Source organism: Rhinoderma darwinii, chromosome 1 (assembly GCF_050947455.1).
Source record: "Rhinoderma darwinii isolate aRhiDar2 chromosome 1, aRhiDar2.hap1, whole genome shotgun sequence".
Lineage (NCBI taxonomy): Eukaryota > Metazoa > Chordata > Amphibia > Anura > Rhinodermatidae > Rhinoderma > Rhinoderma darwinii.
Window position 1 is genome coordinate 378179957 of NC_134687.1, and position 27703 is coordinate 378207659.

Below are 27703 nucleotides of genomic sequence, written 5' to 3' on the forward strand. Positions count from 1 at the left end.
ATTTAACTGTGGATTAAGACAGACCGTCTCTTATGTGAAATGTAGCAATCTGCAGAGAAACCCCCTTATGATGAGCACAGATGGACAGACAATCTCTATTGAATGTCACATCAGCTTTTGTATTTTCTGAGTGGCAGTTTGTAAAATGAGATTAAACTTACTGCTTGTCTTCCGGTTTAATAACAGATGGGTCTGTAAGATTTTCACCAACACCTGTAAATAAAGCAATAAAAAAAATGAATATCTATCAATCTATCATCAAATATCAATCTGTCAATCATCGAATATCTAATATTCAATGTAATATGTGTCTAATATATATTAATCTATCTATAGTTTACATTTTATCTAATATCGGTCGGTCAATCTGTCTGAACCCCAGAAGACAGAAGCACAGTCTATATCCAAAGAACCAAGGTGCCAGTATAAATAAATGCTGATCATGGATCCTTTCATAAACAGTCCAAAAACATGCAGCACCCCCAAGTAGCAAAAATTCAAACGATTTCATTTCCGTTTTACAAAGTAGCCACTTAGTAAATTGCTGAATACATTTACTTGAATTTATGCTACTTGGGAGTGCTGCAAATTCTTGGACTATCTATCTATCTATCTATCTATCTATCTATCTAATCTCATATCTATCTCATATCTATCTCATATCTATCTCATATCTATCTCATATCTATCTCATATCTATCTCATATCTATCTATCTATCTATCTATCTCATATCTATCTATCTATCTATCTATCTATCTATCTCATATCTATCTCATATCTATCTATCTCTCTATCTATCTATCTATCCATCTATCTATCTATCTCATATCTATCTATCTCATATCTATCTATCTATCTATCTATCTATCTATCTATCCATCTATCTATCTATCTCATATCTATCTATCTCATATCTATCTATCTATCTATCTATCTATCTATCTCATATCTATCTATCTCATATCTATCTATCTCATATCTATCTATCTCATATCTATCTATCTCATATCTATCTATCTATCTATCTCATATCTATCTATCTATCTCTCATATCTATCTATCTATCTATCTCATATCTATCTATCTATCTCATATCTATCTATCTATCTATCTATCTATCTATCTATCTATCTCATATCTATCTATCTATCTATCTATCTATCTATCTAATATCTATCTATCTCATATCTATCTATCTATCTATCTATCTATCTATCTATCTATCTCAAAAAGAGGCAGCACACCAATGGTTACTTCAGTGAAGAAAAGCTGGATGCTTTACTTCTCTATGAAAGGCACAAATGGGTGAATAAAGTATTCGGCTTTTCTTCACGGAAGTATCCATTGGAGTGCTGCCTCCTTTTGTATTTTTTTTTATCGCTTGGCACTTGGAGACGTGCATCCAGCAACTAGTGATACAGGGCTGCTTTCTTTTGTAATTTTTATCTATCACCTCATATTTTATCCTCCTCATTCCAATTTACTAGGCACTCATATTGAGAGCAGTAAAATTACAGTTCTATATGGAGCTTGTGTTATACAGTGAAAATATAGAATATTATTGCAGAAATCCTGGCCAAAACAAACCAAGCTACTTGACAGTTTACAGTTTTTAAAGCTCATCCTGCTCATTGAATTACTGTATTTCTGAAAATTATAAATGGGCTTCTGTAGTCAACTGAAATATCTTGAAAGAAAGACTTTATATTTTGATATATTCTATGTACAGATCACACGAAATACATTTCAGTGGTCCTCAGTCCCTAAATTGTGTTGTTCTAATACAAAGCCTCCTAGACAATAGATGGCATGCAGGAGAGATTGTGAACAGTGAATCATTGTAGAGAGCCACACTGGGTATAAATATGGAAAGCCTGATAAAGCCGTCATAGTAAAAAATCCTCTAAAGAGAGACAGGGACATCTGCTGTATATCTGAGGAAAATCCAGTATGGCATTTATGTGTGAAAGTCAATGGTTTTAAAACTTTCACTGACAATGTAAGCATAATGTCGTTTTATACAAAATATTTATCACACTAGGGAGCCATTAGAATAAAATGCAATATATGCTAGCAATAAATAATAATAATAATAACAACAACGCTACATTTTTTCCAATTTGCTTAAGAATCTTTTTTAAAGTGTAGCTAAACGTTTGACAAACTTCTGACATGTCATAGTGACATGTCAGAAGTTTGGATTGGAGGGGGTCCGAGCACTGAGACCCCCACCAATCAGCATAATGAAGCAGCTGAAGAGCTTGTATGAGCGCTCAGCCGCTTCGTATCGGTTCGGCTTTTTCCGGAAATAAATGTATAATGTACGGACTCAAAAGAAAGTCTATGAGCCATTACTCCGATACATCGGCATTACGGAAAAAGCCGAACAGACACGAAGCGGCTGAGCGCTCAAACGAGTGCTTCAGCTGCTTCATTCTTGCGATTTTTTGAAAAAACGGCGCATAAAAAGCGCCCTGTAAAAAGAAGTGCATGTCACTTCTTGAGACGTTTTTGGAGTAGTTTTTCATTGATTCTATAGAAAAACAGCTCCAAAAACGGCCGTAAAAAATGCTGCGAAAAACGCGAGTTGCTAAAAAAAACTCTGAAAATCAGTAGCTGATTTCCCTTGAAAATAGCGCCGTATTTTCAGACATTTTTTGTTAATCGTGTAAACATACTTTGACTGTATTTGACTTTTTTTTTTTTTACTAGTCCTCCTAGGGGACTTGAACCAGCGATTGTTTGCATGATATACTAAAATACTAATGCATTGCAGTATATCGTTAAGGTGACAGTCTAGTATGAAGCCTTGCCGGAAGCAGGGCTTCATAGGAGTACAAAGATGGCAGACATGGGGGTCTTTATCAGGCCCTCAGGCTGTAATGCCAATCATCGGCATCCCGCGATTGCGTCACTGGGGGGGCCGATGCAACATCACATGGGGCAGTCCCCGTTTCTAACCACTTAGATGCTGCGGTCGCTTTTGACTGCGACATCTAAGGGTTTATACAACCGGCATCCTGCTCGTTACACTAAAGTGACGGCTGTTTCACAGAGCCAACCCGCTCGTTCTATGGAGCATGCTCCATACTCCCCCACCCGGCCTCCGCCGTATATATATGTCGGGAAGGGTTTAAGCTGCTGAAATAAATGTTTCAACTAAGTAAACTGTTGACTGCAGAGAAATTACTGCAGATCTTAACAAATGCTTATCTCGGACTTCATAATTGTTACAAAATGTAAAACTTAGCCTTTAGTTTGCATTATTAAAAGCTATGTACACCTTTGAAAGCAATTTAAAAAAAAAATGTCAGTCAGTGTGATTGGTGCAATTGTCAAATTAGTTTTTATTAAAAATTATTTTTACTTTTTAAGATACAGCTGCTCTGTAAACAGAAGAGCTGTATCGTTCGCCGAATCCTGTACCCGTCAGGTCCGCGGGACTGACGAGTTCAGTGAAAGCGGGTCGGATCCACATGTAATGTATCAAATCTGAGTTCATAATTTAGATGTGATAGATTAAAGATGGATCCTGCAAGTCAGAGTCATGCAGAATCCGCTGACCCTGATCCCGTCATGTCCATGTGACTGACGGAGTCAGGTCTTAGCGAAAGATACAGCCGCTCTGTATATCGAATACAGAGCAGCCGTATCTCAAAAAGTAAAAATAATTTTTAATAAAAACTCATTTCAAAGTTGCACCAATCATACGGACTGACCTTTTTTTATATATATATATATATATATATATATATATAAACTGTTTAGAAGGGCACTTAGTCGTATTTCTTTTTATCATGATTTATGTATAACATTTTATTCAAAGCTAAATTTTAATTTTTGTGACCATTTTTCAATGTTCGAGTAAAACACAGCAATTATTTTTTTTCTGTGACAGGTTTCTCATTACTTTCCATTTACTCTTCATGGCTTCCATTGATATGTTGACCTTACCTTGCAGGTCAAGAACAAGTAGTTCTCCCCTGGTATATTCATAGGTCCAGTGAGAAAACGACAACAGTGCTTCCTCTAGTAAAGTGGTGGGGGTAATTTCATCGCCATTGTTGTTATTGTACTTTCGGAATTCTCCGGTCATATATTTTTCTATGGTCAACCATTGGTTAGCAGAATGACAATAGATCAAGAAGACTTCGAGGAACCTGAAAGCAAAACAAATAAAAAGTAAAGATGGTGAAAAATGATTAAAAAGAACATTTACAATACATCTGTATTTCTAATACATTATATATGTCATATTTTAGCAAGTTCAGAATAAAAAAAATTAAAAAAACGCATAATGGCAAAGCCCACACACACACACACACACACACACACACACACACACACGGATTGGCTCAAAAAGGTCTTTAACTGACATCACCACCACAATTAAATAACAACATTTTGGCTTTCAAAAGCTACCACTAGGGGGAGCTCAATACATACAGATTAACAGTAATACTATTGAACGAAATAAAAATTTGTATGTAAACTACTAGGTTCCCCTTAGCCAGAATTGTATCATTTAACTGTATTGCTATACATGAAGCTCTGTGTCCTATAAACATCTATTATGAAATGAATCAGTACAGAATTTAGGCGTTAAAAATGAAATTATGTTGTTTAAGTTACACTTCTCAAATATTTCTACCAGTTCATTTATTTCAATGGGGAGTGGGGAAAATTGCTGGTGACAGATTTCTCTGCCTGCGTCTTATCTCTCAGGGGAACAAACGATAGGGATCGGGTATGTTGAAATCCAACATCCCCAAACCTTCTCTCTCCCGATGGCAGACATTGAGGAACGGTCGGGTTGCTCCCATACATACATATTGGATTGTTGACCAATTTAGACAATTTTTAACTAATGTGTATGAACATAAACATCCCAGCCTAGCCAGTGAATACTATTACATAGGCAGAAGTTAAAGAGGCTCTGTCACCAGATTGTGCAACCCCTATCTGCTATTGCAGCAGATAGGCGCTGCAATGTAGATTACAGTAACGTTTTTATTTTTAAAAAACGAGCATTTTTGGCCAAGTTATGACCATTTTCGTATTTATGCAAATGAGGCTTGCAAAAGTACAACTGGGCGTGTTGAAAAGTAAAAGTACAACTGGGCGTGTATTATGTGCGTACATCGGGGTGTGTTTACTACTATTACTAGCTGGGCGTTGTGTATAGAAGTGTCATCCACTTCTCTTCACAACGCCCAGCTTCTGGCAGTGCAGCACTGTGACGTCACTCACAGGTCCTGCATCGTGTCGGCACCAGAGGCTACACTTGATTCTGCAGCAGCATCAGCATTTGCAGGTAAGTAGCTACATCGACTTACCTGCAAACGCCGATGCTGCTGCAGAATCATCTGTAGCCTCTGGTGCCGACACGATGCAGGACCTGTGAGTGACGTCACAGTGCTGCACAGCCAGAAGCTGGGCGTTGTGAAGAGAAGTGGATGATACTTCTATACACAACGCCCAGCTAGTAAAAGTAGTAAACACGCCCCGATGTACGCACATAATACACGCCCAGTTGTACTTTTACTTTTCAACACGCCCAGTTGTACTTTTGCGAGCCTCATTTGCATAAATACGAAAATGGTCATAACTTGGCCAAAAATGCTCGTTTTTAAAAAATAAAAACGTTACTGTAATCTACATTGCAGCGCCTATCTGCTGCAATAGCAGATAGGGGTTGCAAAATCTGGTGACAGAGCCTCTTTAATGGTTGAGCAACATACAAATAATATCCCTCACCCCTTATTAGTCTCGGAGAACAGTGGGTTTTTATCTGTAATGTAAAGTGATTTTCCTGGAGTCGAAAAAGATTAACCTGACAGTAGGAAATGTGATGAATAAAATAAGCAATACTCACCTGTTAAATCCCCCGCCACAACAGCGCTGAGGTTCCGATGGTCTCGGCCGGTCTTTGTTTACATTTCCTGCAGCAAAGCTGTGCCATACACATGACAGCTGCTGCCAATTACTGGCCTCAGTCATAATGCTTGCATGTATGGCATGAGATCGCTGAGGTCAGTGATGACCGCTGCAGCGGTCAATGGGATGTAGGTGACGTCATCACTGCAGGACAAGACAGCCCGGCAGGGACCATTTCCTACTGTCAGGCTAACACTTGGAAAATTACAGCATACAAAAACGAACATCTGAGTGTCCTAGTGTCACAATGTACAATGACTAGAGAACAGAATAAATAGTAACCTAATCTATTACCTAAAAATATAATTAGGCATTGTATTTTTACCTCAGTGTGTAGGGAATACTGTGCGGTTTCAATTGATTGAAGGTAAAAATCAACTTCTGTGCAGCCCTCTGTTGCTGAATTTCCTGTATGATGTAAAGCATGCATATAAACTTTAATGGTTTTCATTAGTCTTTTTTGTCTAGATGAAACCTTATGCTATTCCTGTATCACGTCTGGCCTGGATACAGACCCAGGGATTACACCTGTGGTGCACAGTACTGGTTGGAGCCGCCTGGATGATTCAACCTGGGAAAGCAGGGATGTATACGAGGCAGCTGGCAACACCCTATAGAATGACAGCAATTAGTAGCGTAATTAGGACTCCCACTTGTTGGAGCTGGAAACCAGGGCACCCAGAAGACATGAAATATTATCCCTCTAGAAACTTCACTGCTGCTTGTTGTGTGGACCAAGTGTAGTAAATATTTATAGACGTCTATTTGTAGCACATATAGTTCATTTAGAAGCTTCAGAAGTCTGAGATTAATCATTCTGTATGAAGACACAATCGAGCACAAAGAATACTGTGGGTTCCAACCAAAAAAATGGAGATAGGACCATAGGGAATAAAGAACTAGAGATACAAGACTTAATATTGCATTTAAGAGCAATTGGATCCTTAACCCCTTAGTGACCACCAATACGCCTTTACACAGCGTTCAATAAGGGGCCTTGGGCTAGGCCGTCGCCTTTTCACGGCGACCCAGTCTAAGTCCTGCATGGGGGTCCCGTGCAGCCTGGATCCGGGAGTCCTGCTCCAACGGCCGCAATCTAAGTTTACTTAGATCGCAGCCGTTTAACCCGTTAAATGCCGTGGTCCATAGCGACCACGGCATTTAACTTGTTTACAGAGGGTGGGAGCTCCCTCTCTCACCCATCGGCGGCCCGCAAATGCAATCGTGTGGTGCCATGGCAGCCAGGGGCCTGATAGAAGCCCCCAGGTCTGCCCTGGGCATATGCCTATTAAGACATGCCAGAGGCACGTCCTAATAGATTGCCTGTCAGTTTTACACTGACAGGCAATAATGATCTGGTATACTAAGTATACCAAAGCATTATAGCCGCGATCTAAAGATCGCATGCTAAGCTCCCCTAGCGGGACTAAAAAAATAAGTAATAAATGTGAAATAAAAATTACTGTAAAAAAATAAATGACCATAGCGACCATAATGACCCAAACAATAAAGTTTATATGTAATTTAAACCGCAAGGTCAACAACGTAAAAAAACAACGCAAAAAAACAATGGCGAAATGGCTATTTTTTTCCATTACCCCCCCCAAAAATAGTCATAATACAAAGTTAATCAGTAAGTCCCATGTACCCCAAAATAGTACCAATCAAAACTGCGTCTTGTCGCACAAAAAACAAGCCCTCATATCACTACATTGATGGAAAATTACAAAAATTTCGGCTCTTGGAAAGCGACGATGCAAAAACAAATAATTTTAGTTTAAGTGTTTTTATTGTGCAAAAGTCGTTAACCATAAAAACCTATACATACGAGGTATCGTCATAATCGTACCGACCCATAGAATAAAGGTAACATGTTATTTACGCCGCACAGTGAACGGAGAGAATTTAAAACGTATAGAACAATGTTGGAATTTCAGGGTTTTTTTTCTATTCCCGCCAAAAAAAGTTAATCAAAAAATGATATGTACCCCAAAATGCTGTCATTAAAAAGTACAACTAATCCCGCAAAAAAACAAGTCCTTATACAGCTATGTCGATGGAAAAATAAAAAAGTTATAGTGAGTGTATAGTGAGGCGCAAACATCGGTTCATGAATTAGCCTAAAATGAAATGCTCCAAAATGTACCAAATCGTGCTTTGATTTCGCACATTGTTTTTTACACAATCTAAATGCAGACACGATTGTAAATCTGCCTCAATATCTCTGTAAGTATATAAAACAGAATTACCAAACTTTGTCTGCTATTCTACCTTCTGATGTATTCATACTGTAAATAGCCAATTTTACATTATGGGTGGAAATGAAAGCGGATCGGCTGATATGGGCAGCAAGGCCAGTTTTTCTGTTGGACAATCTTAAAAAAAACGTCACACAGGTAAAGCCTTAAAACAAGGTACATTTTTACATTTCTTTGAGACTACGCTCATACCACTTCAACACAATTTAACCTATCATAGCGCAAAAAAACAACTTTTTGCAATGGCCTAAATGTCTTAAAAAAAACTTAACATCTTCATAATATTTTATATTGTGTCCATATATTAATATGACATTACCCTTAGGCAAAGCTGCAATACAGTGTCACTCTGGAAAACCTTCTGCCATGTTTGCACCACTTCAGGAAGAAATGATTTGACTATGAAGACTTCTCCAGGATCCAGGACATCATATTCCGACCATGTACAGGCTACTTTTAGAGCTCTGCGTAGACCCCCATCCATTTCTTCAGGAGAGAGGACCTTAAGCATTGCTGCCATTCCTCTCTGAGACCAGGAGGACATGCTTTTATCTAGACTGGCCGGAGAACTCTCTTCCAGCCTATATACGGTGACCTCCTCTCCAGCTGTAAAATAAAGAAGTTACTGTAATGCATGTAAAGTTAAACATTGAATACATGAATAAGATGCACCGACATTGTTATATTCTCAAGTCTGACAATATTTTCTGCAAATTTTAGTTTGTATGTTGAATTATTATGTCAATCATTATGTAATGCAAAAGAACGACAGGGCCAAGTAAAGATTATCTTTGGAAAAACATGGCCTTATTTACTCAAAGTTTAAAGATGATTATCATTGTCCTTAAGTGTTCTTACTAGACATTTTCTGGAATCCTGGATAGATGTACACTCCTGGGTTTATCGGATATATCCTCTAGTGTTACATACATGCACTCTTCATAATTAAAAGCAATCTTTTGTACTATTAACCTTCTACACATACTTCAGTGTCCCAATGATTATAATTCTACTTTAACGGATCTTTAGTTAATCCTAAAATTTTGATTTGAGTGACTTAACCACAAATCAAAAACAAATCTTCAAACAAGACGTTTGAAGATTTTTAGGTGGTCAGTAAACAAATTCCCCCTCCTAGTTTCTAGGAAAAAGGGGCAGAATCGCTCTAGTGAGAACAGAGCCATTCGGCTACAGTTGCCATGCCTCGGAGAAGCTGGCAGCACTCCAACCGAAGTCAATGGGAGTATAATCCATTATCAGATTCACCACAGAAATCCAAGAGTGAGGCCTACAGCAACAAAAGCGGCCGGGTGCTACAGCAACAAAAGCGGCCGGGTGCTACAGCAACAAAAGCGGCCGTGTGCTAGAGCACCGCAGCGACTTAGTGTAGTGATCTGTGGGGTCTAAAGCTGTGAACCTATATGAGAGGTCAGTAGATGCTTAAATATCCACATACCCTGTAAGTGTAAAGGTGGAATACAATGTCATAAAATAATGTGCATATTTATGGGCAAATGCATCTACTTTTCAATAAAATGGAAACATCCGCAGTTAATTAATCTTTTAATGGCAAAAGCCTATAAAAAAAAAAAGGTACAGAATATAAATGGGGAAAATTTTAAAACAAAAAGTGAGATTGAACATATTCTATATGGCAAAAACTATTTGGACACCCCTCCTAAATATTGTGTTCAGGTATTTAACCCACATCCATTGCAAACAGGTGCATACAATCAAGTACACAGCCATGTAATCTCCATAGACAAACATTGGTAGGAGTATGGGTTGTACTGTAGAGATCAGTAACCTTAAACGTGGCACGGTCATAGGATGCCACCTTTGTCAGTTCGCTAAATTTCTGATCTGCTGGATTTGCCATGGTCATTTGTAAGTACTATTACATATCTGGCAGTCTAATGACCGAATCTGGATTTTGACGGATGCCAGAACATAATCTTGTGGAAAGAATTCCTAAAAAAATGGAGGCTATTATAGTTGCAAAAGGAGGCCCAACTCGATCGTAACACCCATGGTTTTGGAATGGGATATCCATCAAGCTCCTATAGGTGTGATGGTCAGGTGTCCACGTACTTTTAGAGCATGTGCTGTCCTTTTTCTCCAGGGTTTAAAACCCTGTACTAGGTAACCGCATACCGTACGCCTTATCCACACTGCCACATGACAAGTGCTAGGATCCTGTCCCGTCATGTTCTGTTTCTTGTCTATATCTGGGTCACAGTAATAATGTTTCTCACCTGCTTGTCATTCCCAGCAACTTGTTTGCCTAGTAAAACACTGCCCTGTGCATTTGAGTTTGATGCTGGTCCAGGATTGTGACATGTATTTCTACAATCATATATTAATTTATAATTAAGCATTAAGCGTTTTTTATAAATATAGAAGCCATAAATGTTCACATATTATTTGTGCATTTACCAGGTTAGATACAGAAGAAAAATGGAGTCTCCAGTAATATAACATACCAGTAAGGAAATGTTGGAGAGCTGAATTCCAATTAAAATTGTTGTTTTTTTTATTCTGGAAACATTAGCAAACCAAACAACACAAAAGATCAGAGGTCAAAGAAGCTAGATCTTCAGGAGAAAAATTACATGCACGAACTTGTCAATATCAAAGTCCTAAACAATACATTTTGTGAAAAACTACAGCTCACCAAAGAGATGAACCGGGGTAAAAGGTATAGTCTGTGCAAGTCTCATTAAGTTATTTCTTTCCACCGCTGAAACAATAAGAAAATAATGGATGTAAATGAACGGTTTACATTTTTAAAAACCAAAAATATATTTTTCTACTTTTATACTATAAAATATTTTTCTACTTCTACTTTCCGAATAGCATATACAGTATAAAATATCAAAAACTGTAGTGTTCAGTATATTTATTAATAATATTAATATAGAACTGCTACCAGGGTATAGGTTGAAAAATAAATAAATAAATAAAGCCAGTGGTGGACAATTTTTTCACCAGTAACGGCCTCACGCACACGACTGTAGTGGTCTGCATGGCGTGATTTTCGGCTCAGACGGCCGCGGTGTGTCACCCGTGGGCCGCCCGCAAATCAAGGGCCGTGCACATGGCCGTGTGCATTCATTTCTATGAGCCTGGAGCGCAAAACACGGCTGTAATAAGACATGTGCTATCTTTTTTGCAGTCCAGGCTCCTGGGCAATGCACGGACCGTGGAAACCACGGTCGTGTGCATGGGTCCATAGAAATGAATAGGACCGCAATTCCCTGCAGATTTGCGGGTGAATTGCGGCAGCAAAAACACGTTTGTGTGCATGGGGCCTAATTGTGAGGCATGATAATCATTTACACAATCCATTACATGCAACTATGAGACAATAGGAAGTACTGCAATTTTGTTGTCGTGGCGCCTCTCACCTATAGAGCTCCTGTACAGTTGTACAGGCTATATAAGTGGTATGTCCACCCCTGATAAACAATCACCAGATGACCAGCTTTAGATTTCTAGACTTTAAAAAAAAAAAAAAAAAGTTTGAGATTTTTATTATAATCTTTCATCATCAGTTTATGAACATGTTCTGCGCCATTTTAAAAATGCAACCACTAAAGACCACTAAACACAGTAAAGCAGGCCATAGACTTTAGGTTTCCAATCTACTTTTGATTTTTTTTATGGACTAGTCCATAAAAATGTTTTTTTTTGGAAGTGTATTAATAATTTTCAAAAACTGGCTAAAAGCTCCCTGTTTGTACGTACGGTCCATAAATGTATAGGTGGTTGGCAATGCTGAATACAATGCTTACCACCAATGACAGAGAAAATTTGAGAAGCATGAACAATAAGTGTTCTGATCAATTTCTGTCAGATTTCCATTGGTCACAACCGAAAATGTTTAGTATTTTATACATAACAGATCTCATTAATGATCATTGATTGGTAATCATTAATGGTAATTATTACAGCTACAAACATTATATAATAGTCACTTGAGTATCAATCTATTTCAGTGTTTTGGCTGTTCTCCACATATTTTTAATTTCTTAATTTTAGATTTTTTTTTCATATCAACCACAACAGAGGACAGGTGCAAGAAGCAGCAGAGGATAAAAGAAAGGCAAAACATGTAAGTCAATAGGGCAGTGAAGTGCCCAGTCATCAGCTTCAAAAACTTTGGTAGGAAAGTCAAAACAAGCAAGAAGAATCTCCCAAATATTTTAATATCTTCAAATCATATAGAATGGAATTCCACAATCTTCACATAAGAACAATTTTATTTCTAGATCACCTTGCATGAATTTACGAGACCATGAAAATAGTGCAAACTGCATCAAATTTAACAAAATAGTGCAAGTAGAATGATCTGAACTATATAAAAAAGAAATCTACATAACAAATGTAATCTATTTCATTGGCACAATTTGCGACAGAACTTTAGCGCATATTGCTTTGTAAATCTCTCCCGCTCTCTCTAGCTGGAAGTTTCTTGTTAACTAACCAATACTGTTGGTCAGCCAGGACTTCGAACATATGTTATATTGGCACATGGCTAGAAAGGAAATTTAACTAGAAACTTTATTTTCGCGAAATAACTTTCCTCTTTTGACTCACCGGAGTAATGATTGTGTAAGTCTTGAGAGGCTTTTAAAGAAGCTGACATTTCTGCAATAAAACGGATGAAAGTTATTGCAATGGACTGATAAAAATCAATACGTAAATTAGTATTATTGCGGTCACTCCAGTAAATGAATATCTAATATTTCTAGTACTGAAAGAGCATACAAATCATATAAATGTAATCTTGTCTATCTTTTCATTATCTCAATAGCATTGGCAACAGAGCACAGTTATTGGGATGCGGCTAGTGTCCCGTGACATAATGGTGTCACCTCAGTATATTCAATTAGTAATCATAGATTTCTATTTTTTCTGCATTTTTTTTATCATTCATATATATTTTTTGCTTTTGTAGCAAAGAACAAGTTCATATTGTAAAGGATTTAAAAAATATAAATAGAAAACAATCTGGAAAGAAGACTAAAACAATGATCTTTCTTTATGCATCTTCTAGGTTTTGTAGTCTCTTTTCAGTGACTCTTCTAGGTTTGTACGTGATCTAAGGCCTCATGCACATGGCAGAGGTCTGTGAATGAAGGCTGGATGGAACCAAGCGAAGTCTCTGCCCTCTGTGTACCCCTACATGACACTGTAGTATGGAAGCTTTCACCCCTGAATATAATGCACCTTTTTATTCATGTAGGATTCATACCAAATCTAAAATAAAAAAAAATTGTATACATCTGCATGAAATCGGAGGCATATATATTGATACAATATGGTTCCATAACTTGTCATTAGTGTTGTATTACAGTAGCAAGGTTCGGAAAGCACTAGGTTTAAACGTGGGTGCATACATAGGGGCCCAACCCGATCCAATAAAAATAAAGTACTATGCACACCAGATGGGAAATTTATCCAATATAGCGATATATTTATAGCCAATAACAGTGCGTGCAACGTTTCGGTCAATATCATGACCTTCTTCAGGCACTGTGTTTGTATTGGATCCTGTGTGATGGCACGTTCGTATGGTGGCTGGCCACTAGGGGGAGGCGCTCTAGCTAGCCGCCATACGAATGCACCATTACACAGGATCAAGTACAAACACGTTGCCTGAAGAAGGTCATGATATTGATAAATAAATCACTATATTGGAAAAATTTCCCATCTGGTGTGCATAGTACTTTCTTTCTAGTGCTGTATTACAATTCCATACAACTTAGAGCTTGTACAGAGCCATAATGCAGTCGTGTGCATGAGCTCTTACTTTAATATCCCATAGATGCTCTTAAAAATTACGGTATCCTACCAAGTTTGTTAACATGTTAAATATAGCACCCATTGGTTTTAATTACATCTAAAATCCTACAAGTTATAATTAGCCTGTTTATGTTATACCAAAATGGTTTTTAACCGTTGACTACACACTGACCAAGCAACCGATTACGTGAGTATTAAGTGCCCCTGGCACACCTAGATCAGAGGTTACCATAGAGGGTTGTATTCCCCTGTAACTGTGGCTCATATGGTATCTATAGTTATAGTGAAAATCTGTAAATGCCCCCAGATGTCTTTCATGACTTCTTGGGGGGCATATACAATATAAAAAAAATAAACAAATGTAAAAAAACAAAATCAGAAAAAAAAAAAAAGAAAAAACACAAATCCACCTTTTCTTAATTATCTTAATAACACTATACTTACTTTTGACTGAATCTGAACGTCTAAATCTATAGTAATAAAAAAAGTACACTTTAATAAAAGGCATAATAAACACTAATAATTAAAAAGTAATCTAAACGGATTTGTAATAGAGCTTATTAAATAAATAGCAGTTTCTCAATTTATATTATTTTTGCATATTATCTCATAATTTACAATTTAAATTTAGAAAGGGCCATCATACGAGTTCAGGGTTAAAAAGTGTTATATGTGGTTCCAGGCTTGTTCGGCTGACAGCTAATCCTACCGATTCCACCAAATCCGGCCGAGCATCCATGTCTTTTTCAAGGGGGAGAGGGGAATTCATATGTGTCCTTCCTAACCTTTCCTCTTATCTCAACATATCCTGAGATGTGTGGTGTGAGATGACCAGCTTAAAAAAAAAAAACACGATTTTGCAAAACTCTGTCACGAGATGCTATGTGTGTCTATGTGTGGCCACCCAGTGGTTGTGATGTGAATTGCAGCCTGTCAAGAGTTTTGCTGCCATGTCGCGATACTGTATTAAAATAGTTTCATAAGGATTTGGAATCCTTAACCAAACTCAAGCAAAGGTAAGGGTGAACATATCTGTAAGTTGCTGCAAGACCCAACTTATAGCGGTTTATCTCCTGCTGTAACAAAAGGATCGGGTATAGTGAAATCCTACATGTCCGATCCTTCTTTCCCTTGATCCTTTTTTCCCTGCTGCTTTTCAGCTGACTTTTATATAATGTGTTTGGCCAGTTTTACCCTGCTTATCTTTAAATGTGTTCTCGCATCTATTTACTTATCTTTGCATTTTTCCGCCTGTCCCTAACCAATTATATTATGACATGGGGAAAAAAAATGTAAATTCAATGGTTTCTTATAGTGTCAGAAAAGTGTTGCTGGATGAAAAGCCGAGCAATTAAAAAAAATTCCCATTTAAAAAAAAAAAAGACAGCGACAAATTCTAGGTAGGGTAAAAGGGGCAATTGTCCAGGAACTTCCAATACCCAGGGGTATCCGCTTTCCAACTCCCTCAAGCGCTTCCCATACACTGCCAACAGCAAGACTGAAGTTTAAAAAAAATGTTTAAGCGTACCTTTAACTATGCAAATGTTTTATTTGGCAGTAAAGGGGATAATGCAGATTGTAGTAATATATATTTCTAAGAGCTGGAATCGTTTTCACCTTGTTTGCAGCTCTGAAGCACCATCTGCCTGCTCAGCTAACTAAAAGAAATCCAGTCACCTAGTGTTCGGTTTATTGTTTATAGGAAGAAGCGGAAAAGCGGCTACCTCACATCTCTGGCTCTACGTACTGCCAGGGGAACAGAGGATTGGCCATGTTAAAATACAACATGCTGATCCTGGTTTTGCCCAACTGCAGACATCAGAGACAGTCATACACATTAGATCAACTTTAGATTTACATTTTCAATCAAAATGATCCACCACTATATATAAACCACAAACCTAAAAATATTATATGTATAAGAAACGGTAAAATACACAAATCTAACATATTAGAAAGCTTATGGCTTTAAATAAGTAACTAATCAGAAGCGCCATCTGACATCTTAGTCAGTGTCTCACCGTACATGATCATAAATAATGTAATATTTAGCAGACAACACAATAAGCAGATATGGTTTGAAGAGTTAAACTGAAGAAAAGATGGGACAAATTCAATAGTATAAAAAAAACCTCAAAATTCCTGGATGTAAAAATTATACACTTCTCCATATAAAATGCCCTCTAGGCGTTTGTCAGTTTATAAAAACTCAAGAGCCATGTCATTACAAAATTCTATTTTAGGAACAGTGTTCTTCCCATAAACAAGGAATAAGCAACCAAGAAGTGCCTGCAGACACCTTCAGGATGTAGAATCTGAGGTCCTATGAATACAGTCGAGTTATAAAACATCATGCGGATCCTAGCAATCTGCTCTCCAATATCCGGCACCCTTTAAATCCTACAGACTTTAGCTGGCCATACAAAGGGAAAATGTCTCACAAACATAGATGGTCTGTGCGACATCAACACGTTGCGGGATCCCTTGTGCCAAGCCATGGAAGGCCCATTTTGTTTTTCCTTTGTGAATTGGAAAATTCAGCCCAGTACATTATGCCTGAACGAATACGATTGACAGAAGTTCATACTATATACAGTATTTACTATGATATCAAACTTTTCCCATCTGGAATTAATAAAACAAGATCTATATGGTCCCCATCTCTCTACCTTGTCTATCTTACAAAGGCTACAAAAATCTACTAAACAAGTATACGTTTGAGGATGATTCACTTTGTCGAGTTATCTTTTATGAAATTTCTAAAGATCTACTCTATGTCTTATCATTTCCCTATGTAACAACCCACATTTCACTTTGTGCTACATCCAGTCTTATTACATTATCTTACAATAGATCTCCTTCATTGGTTATTGCATGAATGTACTTCGTACCAGGCAATGGATAAATAAATTAATGTATGAGAGGCTTCATATATTGTCAAAGCCTCAGTGTGTAGGTGGGCCCTAATAAGAGGGTAATCTAAATACAGGACTTGTAGAAAATATACGGTAAATGTTCTGTACAATGTGGAAACAAAGTCACTCATTTGAATATTGTACTTACAACGGACTCGTTCTCATCTGAGCTGTGCTATTGTGTAGCTCCTAAAGAAAGACCATAAGTCATTATGTAGGCGGAGGAGAAAATCCAGTACTTCATTGACCATTATAAAACACCTTTTGTGCAGATAAGTTTATGGTATGCAATGAATAAATGATTATTGAAGGTGCGTAGAAAGTAACATTGAATTGAATGGGATTCATCAACAAATCCGTTCTTTTAGGAACTCACCACGTGTAAAGAAAAAAAAAACATACAAAGTTAAATCTTAGGCTTTTCTTACCGAGACGTACACTTAATGGAGAAAAGTATTGGGACACACCTCTTAATCATTGAATTCAGGGGTTTCATTCAGTCCCATTGCCACAGGTGTATAAAATCCAGCACCTAGCCATGCAGTCCGCCATTATAAAACATTAGCGAAAAAATGGGTTGTTCTAAAGAGATCACTGAATTCCAGCGTGGTACTGTAATAGGATGCCACACTTGCAACAAGTCAGTTGATGAAATTTCTTTCTTCCTAGAAATTTGGCTATGAACCGTGATTGGTTATTGTTGCAATGTGGAAGCGTTTAGGAACTACAACAACTCAGCCGAGAAGTGGCAGATCACGTAAAGTTACAAGTTACAGAGTGGGGTCGCAGAGTGGTAAGGCTCATAGTGCATAAAAGTCACCAATGCTCTGCTGATTCAATAACTGCAGAGTAAAAACCTCCTCTGCCAATAACATCCGCACAAAAATGGAGCGCCAGGAGCTTCATGGTATGGGTTTCCAGGGCAGAGCAATTGTATGCAAGTCTTACAACACCAAGCACAATGCCAAGCGTCGGATGGACTGGTATAAAACATGCCACCACTGTACTCTGATTCATCACTCTACAGAACACGTTTCCACTGCTGCACACTTCTCTATCTGGCAGTGTGATGGAAGAGTATGGGTTTGGTGAATGCCAGGAGAACTTTACCTACCTGACTGCATTGTGCCAACTCTAAAGTTTGGTGGGAGGGATAATGGTATGGAGTTGTATTTCAGGGCTTCGCCTCGGACCCTTAGTTCAAATGAAGGGAAATTTTAATGCTTTAGCAAACCAAGACATTTTGGACAATTGTATGCATCCAACTTTGTGAGCTGAGTTTGGGGAAGGCTCTTTTCTCTTCCAGCATGACTGTGCCCCAGTGCACAAAGCAAGGTCCATAAAGGCATGGTTGGTTTGGTTATTTTGGTGTGCAAGAACTTGACTGGCCCCAACCACATCAAACACCTTTGGGATTAACTAGAACAGAGATGTCTGACCTCACAAATATTATTCTGGATGAATGGGCAAAATTTCGCACATGTGCACTCCAAAATCTTGTAGAAAGCCTTCCCGGAAGATTGGAAGCTGTTTTAGCTGCAAAGAGGGACCAACTTCATATTATTGCCTATGGATTTAGGAGGTATCCCAATGCTCTCCCCTTGTGTGCTGCTTTGATGTGTGTGCTCTCCCCTTTATAAGAGGCATTTTTTCATTCTTGTACGTTTGGCCTGAGGAAGACGTTGGTCGCAGCCTTATATTCTAATACATCACTGTTGTATTTTAGATAAATTCCTACTACAATTATTTATACTATTATTATCAGCAGCGCCTCACTATAGGTCCACAATATATGTTTTTTCATACTTTACTCTCTACAACTGGCGGTAACTACCGCTTATTACCAGATTGGACCTGGCTGCAGATGATCACCTTTATTACTCTCTGCCCATACCAGAGTTGCGCCTGGGACTCGCACAAACCCACAAGGTTACCATTTTACGTGCTCCCCTATATTTGTCGCTTTTTAATCATCTTTTATTTGCACCATGTGGCGCTGTGTATTTCTATTTTTATCTCATCCAGTCATCCCAATACTTTTGACCATTTAGTGTATGTGCTCCTTGGAGTAAGTCATTGCAATATTTTTAGAATATACAATTCTTTCCAACAGACCGAAATCCAAAGTTTTTGACAGCAATTCGTTTTAGAGATCGGGAAAATCAGTAGTGATTATATTTACATACTCAAAGTTGTAAAACTATAGTTTGAGCATTGCTCGTCTGTCCTTACCTCTCGGGAATGTCTCAAGTATTCACTTGTCTGTAATAAATTTCTTCCAATCTCTTGGGCCTTAAGTTGCTGTCGTACATAAGTCATGTGTTCCAAACCTGGTCAAAAATGAAAGAAAAAAAGCACAGAACCGTTTTTGGTCTTCATCTAAATTCACACTCATGTTTCAAATGTCCATATGAAATACAAATATATGCTAGCCCTGCTTTACCAGAGGTACCTTATAATATATTGTATTACAAAGAAGACAATATTATATTCAGTTAATCCTATTACCAAGTACATGTGATAATAATGCACAATATATACCATCATACAAATTTGTTTGTTTTTTTCACCTTCCAGTCACAGGAAATAAAAACAATGTTAAAAACTGGACCTGTGTGTGATCATTAGACCCCAGAGATATTAGAAGTTACTGTTATTTATCAACACAGAATAATTAGGAAATAACACAAATCATTGGATCGCAAAAGAATGCAAAGGAAACATCTCAGTCACCAGGGGGCAGCACACAAAATAACTCATAAGTAAACAGGAAAAAGGTAACCTGGGTCACCAAAGTCAGGACACTGAATATCTGGGCCACAAGGAAAGTGCAAATTACTGCAAGCGGAGTCACTAGAGACAATGCATTGCACCTCTCGATCATTAGAAAATGGACATTAGAGAAGCCGGATACAAGAAACTAGGCCACAAATCATACAGAGGCACTGATCAGAGTATGTGTATCACTTTTAATGTAAATTTTTATTAAGCCAGGGAGGTTTTTTTATGATGATGATAATAGTTAAATGTAGTGTATGTAGTGTGTAACGGGGGCTTCCCTTTAAGGACACAGATTTAGTTGCAGTCGAACAAATAACTTTTATTTTCTTCACAACAGTGGCACGACAATTATTAATCCCACATAGTTTGTCTTCACAATTAGGATATCACTTAATTGAATTATCTTTAGTGCGGTTCTTACACCAAGGCCGGGGATAATGAGGGTTGCGCCGAAAGTGACTGTCGGCTTTCGCCCGCTCAACAGTGCTGCTATTGGTCTCTAGGAGGCTACACCCTACCACAGCCTGCCCCGACTAGATGCCACTTGTAGATTTGCACCAGCCACTTAATATAGGTGTTGCACTGCGCCTTTGTGAGTCTTTTATTGCCTAATCACCTAATAGAGTACTGTCCCAGGCCACCAAGTAGCCAATCCAGTTTCAGTTCAAGTCCTGGTTAGAAAGGAGTACCGTCTCTTTGTAACAGCATTGTAGCAGTGGTACTCCAAGAAGACGGTCCCTACGAGTTGCTGTGGTGAAGGACCTGCGGTCGGAAGTGACAACACCGCGTGATCTCACGATTGAAGCGGAGATCACGCTGGGCAGTAAGTAGGAGACCGCTAATCAGACAGCGTCATACAATTGTCTTTACACTACCAGAGTGTAAAAGTATAAGAGTATAAAATGTAACCTCCTATTTGACTATTAGAGCCAAATTAGCATATGTATGAAAATGCTCATAATTTTGCAAATAATAAAGTTTTTTTTAAAACAAATCACACTGTAGTTATCAGCATCATAGCGCCTATTAGATTAGTTAGGAGACAGGGAATTAATAAACTGGTGACAGATCCTCTTTAAGGACTCTGGCACCCCTGGTCTCTCCCTCAGGCTAACTAATAGCCTCACAGTGGCTGAACTGGAGCACGATGCACCACACCACTCAGGCTCCTATGTACACAGCTCACCGGCTCACTCCATGGTGGCTGTACTGACCTGCGGCACTCACACATTAGCCGCTCACACTGATTATTGGCTCCAAATTCTGTGTTTTATCACTTCAATTGGCTCATCCTAATCAGCATTCTGGCACAATGCTTATTACCACAAAACCCATCAACACGTCAGCGTCAGGCTCTGCGTGGGCCCACGCTGTCGCCCAGCGCCGCCTCTTGCAATTCCGGCAGGGTTTAACGGCACTGCCGCGTACAGTGGCCCGCCGGTCCTTTACAAATAAAAGGGACAACAAGGTGTTCAACAAATATGGGACATTGTGCATACAGGGCACATTACAACACGACAACAATAAACTTTTAAATCGATACATACAATTTTAACATGTCGGAATATAAGGGTTACCCCCTTAAAAGTGGAGAAAGCCCTGATACAAACCACTAGGTTTGTATAGGAGGTTGGCAAGTATGGGAAATTGTGAATGGGAACATGTAGTCACTTGTAGACACTCCAGACAAAACTGATACACTGTGGTATGCAAGGCCTGAGGGGGCAATGCACGGCACAAGAATTATTTCATTGGTGTTCTTTGAATCCTAACGTCATACACGGTCCCCTTATGCCCTGCACTAGTTTAACACAGAAAATAAGTTTTGCAAGAGTATTTCTTTGAAAAAAAATGTGTTGCTATATAGTTACTCCACATCAGTAATTGGCTAGATTGCTGTGATTACATTTTTAGGTAATGCAACCAATCCCATTAGTTAAAAGGGTTGTCTGAGACCCCCAAAAATAAAAGTGAATTTGGCTGAGCTGCGATACCAGACATACGGTAGCTCCTGGACAACAGTGGCGCTGTTGATGGGAAAAAAGGGCCCTTTTTGAAATCCCATTCAACCACTTTACAAACATTTTTCCTACCGGTTATTGGTCAGTTCAGTCAAGATATAGGTTGTGTTATCAGTGTACTCTATGCGGTTTTTTCCACTTCAAAGTCCAAATACTTTAATCTTATTGTTTTGCAGCAACTGTGTTTGCAGTATTACATTGAGACCAAGTAAGGAACCTTCCTATATCTGCTACAGTAGATACTTACTTGAGGAGATTAATGTATATTAGGAAAGTGATCATATTGCTTTGTTAGCAGCAGGTGGCCACTTACTTAGTTGATTAAAACTGGATACTGAGAGCCTGTTCCTGCTACGTTCCTCCTCTTCATTCTTCAGGCTGTTACATTCAGCCGGTTCGGAGCTCATCTGGGTGCTCTGGGAACAACCATCAACAGTAATCACCTGCAAGAGGGAACAGTCATCAATAAGACCAGACATGGGACATCTTATCTGTGCTGAAGAACATTTTATCTCCCATTGGCATCAGGTCATCGGGTCAATTTAAACCTGCAGACAATGTCATTCCATCCTGGAAAAAGGCAGAAGCGATGTAACCATCCGTTTCTGCAATGTACAGATTACAATATGGGTTTCATAATCCTGCAGATTATCTAACATACACTATGAACATTCACTTAGGTAATATGAACAGAAAATGAAGCGTCGCAAGCGTACAGTATAAGATTTCACAGTCACTAGATATAGTATTTCTTCACCTGTTACGGAATCAGAATAGAAATTAAAGGTAAATGTCATCATTTTCAGCTTTCAAAGATGTTTTCTTTAACAAAGCCTTGTGCAATATTAAAGGGGTGTATCCGTTTCATGAATAAATGTTATTCATTGTACATTGTAAACATTTTCCAGTCGAATTTCTGCATCAAAGTTATACAAGGCTCTACTATACTTTCTATATCAAGTCCTCACACAGTTTTGTAAATTTGTTTGCAGTCATTCAATAGGAACCTTCATTGTTTACTTCCAGGGAATTAAAATCTGTCCTGGTCATGTGATAATCACCCAGGTGCAGCACCGATTACATATACGTGTATAAAACCTCTATCTTTTAACGAGCCATACACCTGTGTATGTTATCACATGACCATGGACAGATTTTAATTCCCTGAAAGTAAACAATGAAGGTTCCTATTGAATGACTGCAGCAGAGATCTTGATACAGAAACTATAGCAGAATATTGTATAGCTTTTCATTATAAAGAGAATAAATGTATTTGACAAAACCAGATTACCCCTCAAAACATCACCCTTGCACTTCTTTTGGGCCATTTAACGTGCTCTTGACACTTTTTAAAAAAGTGGGTGGAGCTTAGCAAAAGTGGTGTGGCCACCTCGGCTTGACGCATTACTTTAATTTACGCCAGAAGCTGGCATAAATTATAGCGGAAATCTATGCCAGCTCCTGGCTGGTGTAGACTTCATTAGTGTCACACAGACTGTGGGTGCCTCTTAATAAAAAGCAATCTAGAGTAAAATGCTACAAATTTATTAAGACTGGCAAAGTCTTTATACATCTCCCCCATTGTTCTTAAAGTCTGCCTCCAGGCAAATACTTAAAATCCACCTCTTGGTCAGACTTATGGAATTTTATTTGTCCCAAAAGTTTAATTTACCTGAAGAAGCCTTTCTGGAGATTCTCTGGAGTTCTCTATAAGGCCAGATATAATGCCTTAGCTGGTCAAGACAATGGCGCAGAGATGTCATGAGCCACTAAAGAGTAAAGAGGCCCTTTTACACCAGCCAATTATAGGGCAAGCATGCGTTCATAAGTACGCTCATTCACGATCATTGCCCTGTGTAAAGAGGGCAATGATCAGCTGATGAACAAGCAAACGCTCATTCATCGACTGATCATATAGTTTATGCAGCAATAAATATTATTGTTGTCGGCAGCACATCTCACTGTGTAAACAGGGATCACTTGTTCTTACATAACCAAGCATTGCTCCTTGTGAAAGTAGCAAACGAGCGCCGATCAACAAGCTGTCTCGTTGATCGGCGCTCGTTGATCGGCCAATATTGGGTGATGTAATAGGACCTTAACTTCTTAATGACGATGGACGGATATATCCGTCCTGTGCAGGTGCTAGTTCCTGCAAAGGACGGATCTATCCGTCCTCTAATCACTGGCAGTACCCACGCTTATCAACGGCAGGAGCACGGCTGTCATACACAGCCAGGCTCCTGCCAGAATCGAAGCACGCTCCGATTACGGCAGTTTAACCCATTCGATGCTGCTGTCAATAGTGACGGCGACATTTAATGTGTTTGACAGGGGGAGGGAGCTCCCTCTGTCACCCCATCGGCCCCCCGCAAAGAAATCGCGGGGTGCCGTTGGGTTTTCATGGCAGCCGGGGGCCTAACAATGGCCCCCTGGTCTGCCTTCAGCAACTGCCTATTATGCCATGCCAGAGGCACGGCCTAATAGATTGCCTGTCAGTTTTAGGGTAAGGCCACACGGTGCAGACATTATGAAGATGCAGTTAACTGCACATAAAACACATTGTAATATAATAGCAGCAGTCTGTCCAGAACACAAATTTCACCATTGACTTCTATTGAAAAATGACTAGCTGTGGTTTAAAAACGCAACATAAACGCACCGTGACTGCACAGTGTGGCCTTACCCTCACTCTGACAGGCAATAATGCTTTGGTATACTGAGTATACCAAAGCATTGTATAAGAGATCAACAGATCACATGGTGAAGTCCCCTAGCGGGACAAAAAAGATGTAAAACAAAATACATATTACAGTCAAAATAAAATAAAACCCCTTTTTTTCCCCAAAAAGTGGTTTTATTTAGTAAAAGGGTCAAAACAAATAACACATACACATATATGGTATCCCTGCGATCGTAACTACTCGAACAATAAAATTAACACATTAATTAAACAGCAGACGAACGGCGTCCAAAAAAACCTGCAAAAAAACTCAAAATTATTTTTCTCCCATTCCCCCCATAATTTTTTTTATAAATGTTAATCTATAAGTCTTATGTACCCTAAAATAGTACTAATGAAAACTACACCTTGGCCCCCAAAAAATCAAGCCCACATACAGCCACATTGACGGAAAAATGAAAAAGTTACGGCTCTTGGAATGCGGCGATGCAAAAACAAGTAATTTTTTTCTAAACGGGTTTTTATTGTGCAAACATAGGAAAACATATAAAACCTTTACATATTTGGTATCCCCGTAATCGTGCCGACCCATAGAATAAAGGTAACATGTTATTCACGCTGCATAGTAAACTGCGTAAATTTATATATTTAATGCTGGAATAGCTGCTTATTTTCAATTCTCTCCTAAAATAAAGTTAATAAAAGTTAATCGATATATTATATGCATCCAAAAATGGTGCAATTGCAAAATACAACTCGTCCCGCAAAACACAAGCCCTTATACGGCTAGGTCGATGGAATAAAAAAAAAAAGTTACGACTGTTGGAATGCGACCGTGAAAAAACAAAAAATAATCCTTGGTCATTAACACGCAAAATGGCCTGGTCATTAAGGGGTTAAGTATAGGAAATACTACAACTGTTAATTGTAAAGCACAGTGACAATCTGATAAACTGAACAGCACAATATGAGCCACCAACAAGGTTGTATAGCAAATACTATACCTGCCACTACCTGTGACCACGGATATTATGCCTATTACCCAGATACAGGTAGTCATTGAGCGCTAAGGAGGAGAGATCTGAGGGGTACATACATAGTAGCATTGAGACAATTATTTTATTGTTATTAGATTACAGGAAAGTGGTTTTGCAAGGTAAATTATGTAAGTCCCTAAGTTTTCCTAATTTGTACAGCTCTTTAATGTTATATTTAGCCAAATCTGATATTTATGTAATATAAAAAGTGGCCACCTGTGATAGCAGCCATTATAAGAATTATAATAATTCTAATGGATGTCGCCCAGCTTTCCACATATGATGAAAGACATGTCAGCCTCACATGCAGGTAGTCTTGTGTAGATGAAACCTAGCAAATGCATACTTGGGGATTTGCTAAATTTCAATTCACTGGACACTTCCTTTATATTTTTAGATTATTTTAGAAAAAATATGCGATTACAATTTAATAGAAAATGAGGTACAGAATAAATATCCTATCCATAAATCTATACATTTCGATCTAAAGAAAAATTCCCATCACCCTTCCCATCCCCAGAGGACATAAGCACTGAACGTTCCCTTAACCTTGAGTAACCAATGGACAGAGTCAATTTTTCTAGCTCTTCTTTTGTAAAGAGTATTTTAATAATTTCATTCCATTTATTCCTACATTTCTTATGGGTTTTGTGACCAGGTGATGCAAGATCCCTCTTCATAATTTTTACTGTGTTCCTCAAATCTTCCTCGACACTTTATCGAGGGAGGCTGTAATGGCAGGAAGGAGGTGAAGGGAAAGTGAGCCCTAATCTACCCACCGCCCTGTCCCTGCCTACTTGCAACGACCCGCCCTAGGCGACGAGGTACAACTGGGCGGCGGTCCCTACGCTGGCTAAGTGCACTGGAAGACAAACGGGGAACACGCAAGGGAAGGGGCAGTGGCCACGGAACGCCACGAGGAAACGGGGCGGTGAACGAACAGTCAGGACCAGGACGAAGTGAGTACACCCGAGCGGGCACGGAGACAGAAGCAAGCCAGGGCAAGCAAAGCAGGTCAAGCAGAACTGCAGCAAGGCAGAAGCACGGCAGAAGCAGGCTGGAGCAAGCAGCAGTGGGGCCAGGAATCCAAAAGAATTACAAGCACTGAGGGAGAGCACAGGGCAGGTAATAAAGGGCAGGGGGCGGAGCTAACTCCGAGAGACCAGGCCGCGATAGGCTCTCCCACTCCTGAGCCTGCCACCCTGGTTGGTGGGAGATGGTGTCAGTCGAACAGGTCTGGCCTCAGGTGTGGATTGATTAATATATTAGTATAGCTAGATGAAGTACCTGGCAGATCCCGAACAGTACTCCCCCTTTTATGAGGGGCCACCGGACCCTTACTAAGGGGACCCGGTTTAGTGGGGAAGAGGAGGTGGAACCTCCTGATCAATACCCCAGCGTGAACATCACGGGCAGGTACCCAAGTCCTCTCCTCCGGCCCGTATCCTTTCCAATGGACCAGGTACTGGAGGGAGCCCTGGACCATCCTACTGTCCATAATCTTGGCCACCTCGAATTCCACCCCCTCAGGGGTGAGAACGGGAACAGGAGGTATCCTCGAGGGGGACCAGGACGGGGAGCAGCGTTTAAGGAGGGAGGCATGGAAGACGTCATGTATGCGAAAGGATGGGGGGAGCTCCAGACGGAAGGATACAGGGTTGAGGACTTCAATGATCTTATAAGGTCCAATGAATCGGGGAGCAAACTTCCTGGACGGGACCTTAAGGCGCAAGTTCCTGGACGACAACCAGACCAAATCCCCGACGACAAACCGGGGGTTAGCAGAACGTCTACTATCCGCCTGAATTTTTTGTGCGCTCTGGGACGCCTCTAGGTTCTTCTGAACCTGGGCCCAGACAGTGCACAGTTCCCGATGAACCTCCTCTACCTCAGGATTATTGGAACAACCAGGGGAGACGGAGGAGAACCTTGGGTTAAACCCGAAATTACAGAAAAACGGGGAGACCCCTGACGAGTTACTGACCCGGTTATTCAGGGAAAATTCAGCAAGGGGAAGGAATGAGACCCAATCGAATTGGCAGTCCGAGATGAAACACCTTAAATATTGTTCCAGGGATTGGTTGGTCCTTTCCGTTTGGCCATTAGTTTCGGGATGGAAGGCGGAGGAGAAGGACAGATCAATCTCCAACTTTTTACAAAAAGCTCTCCAAAATAAGGAAACAAATTGTACCCCTCTGTCAGAAACGATATTGACTGGGGCCCCATGGAGACGCAGGATGTGTTTCACGAACAAAGAAGCT

General features: G+C 39.3%; 1 protein-coding gene across 1 annotated transcript in view; it reads right to left on the reverse strand.

Moving 5' to 3' along the window:
- Positions 1-27703, reverse strand: part of TRPM6 (transient receptor potential cation channel subfamily M member 6) — a 180119-nt gene that overhangs the window by 46018 nt on the left and 106398 nt on the right. Inside the window, exons 27-36 of the mRNA XM_075860466.1 lie at positions 22036-22165; positions 19153-19250; positions 17069-17109; positions 14450-14475; positions 12797-12847; positions 10872-10937; positions 8517-8803; positions 6265-6347; positions 3957-4162; positions 162-213 (exon numbers count right to left, since the gene is read on the reverse strand). Of these exons, the coding sequence (XP_075716581.1) occupies positions 162-213; positions 3957-4162; positions 6265-6347; positions 8517-8803; positions 10872-10937; positions 12797-12847; positions 14450-14475; positions 17069-17109; positions 19153-19250; positions 22036-22165 (1040 nt within the window). The remainder of the gene's footprint in view (positions 1-161; positions 214-3956; positions 4163-6264; positions 6348-8516; positions 8804-10871; positions 10938-12796; positions 12848-14449; positions 14476-17068; positions 17110-19152; positions 19251-22035; positions 22166-27703) is intronic.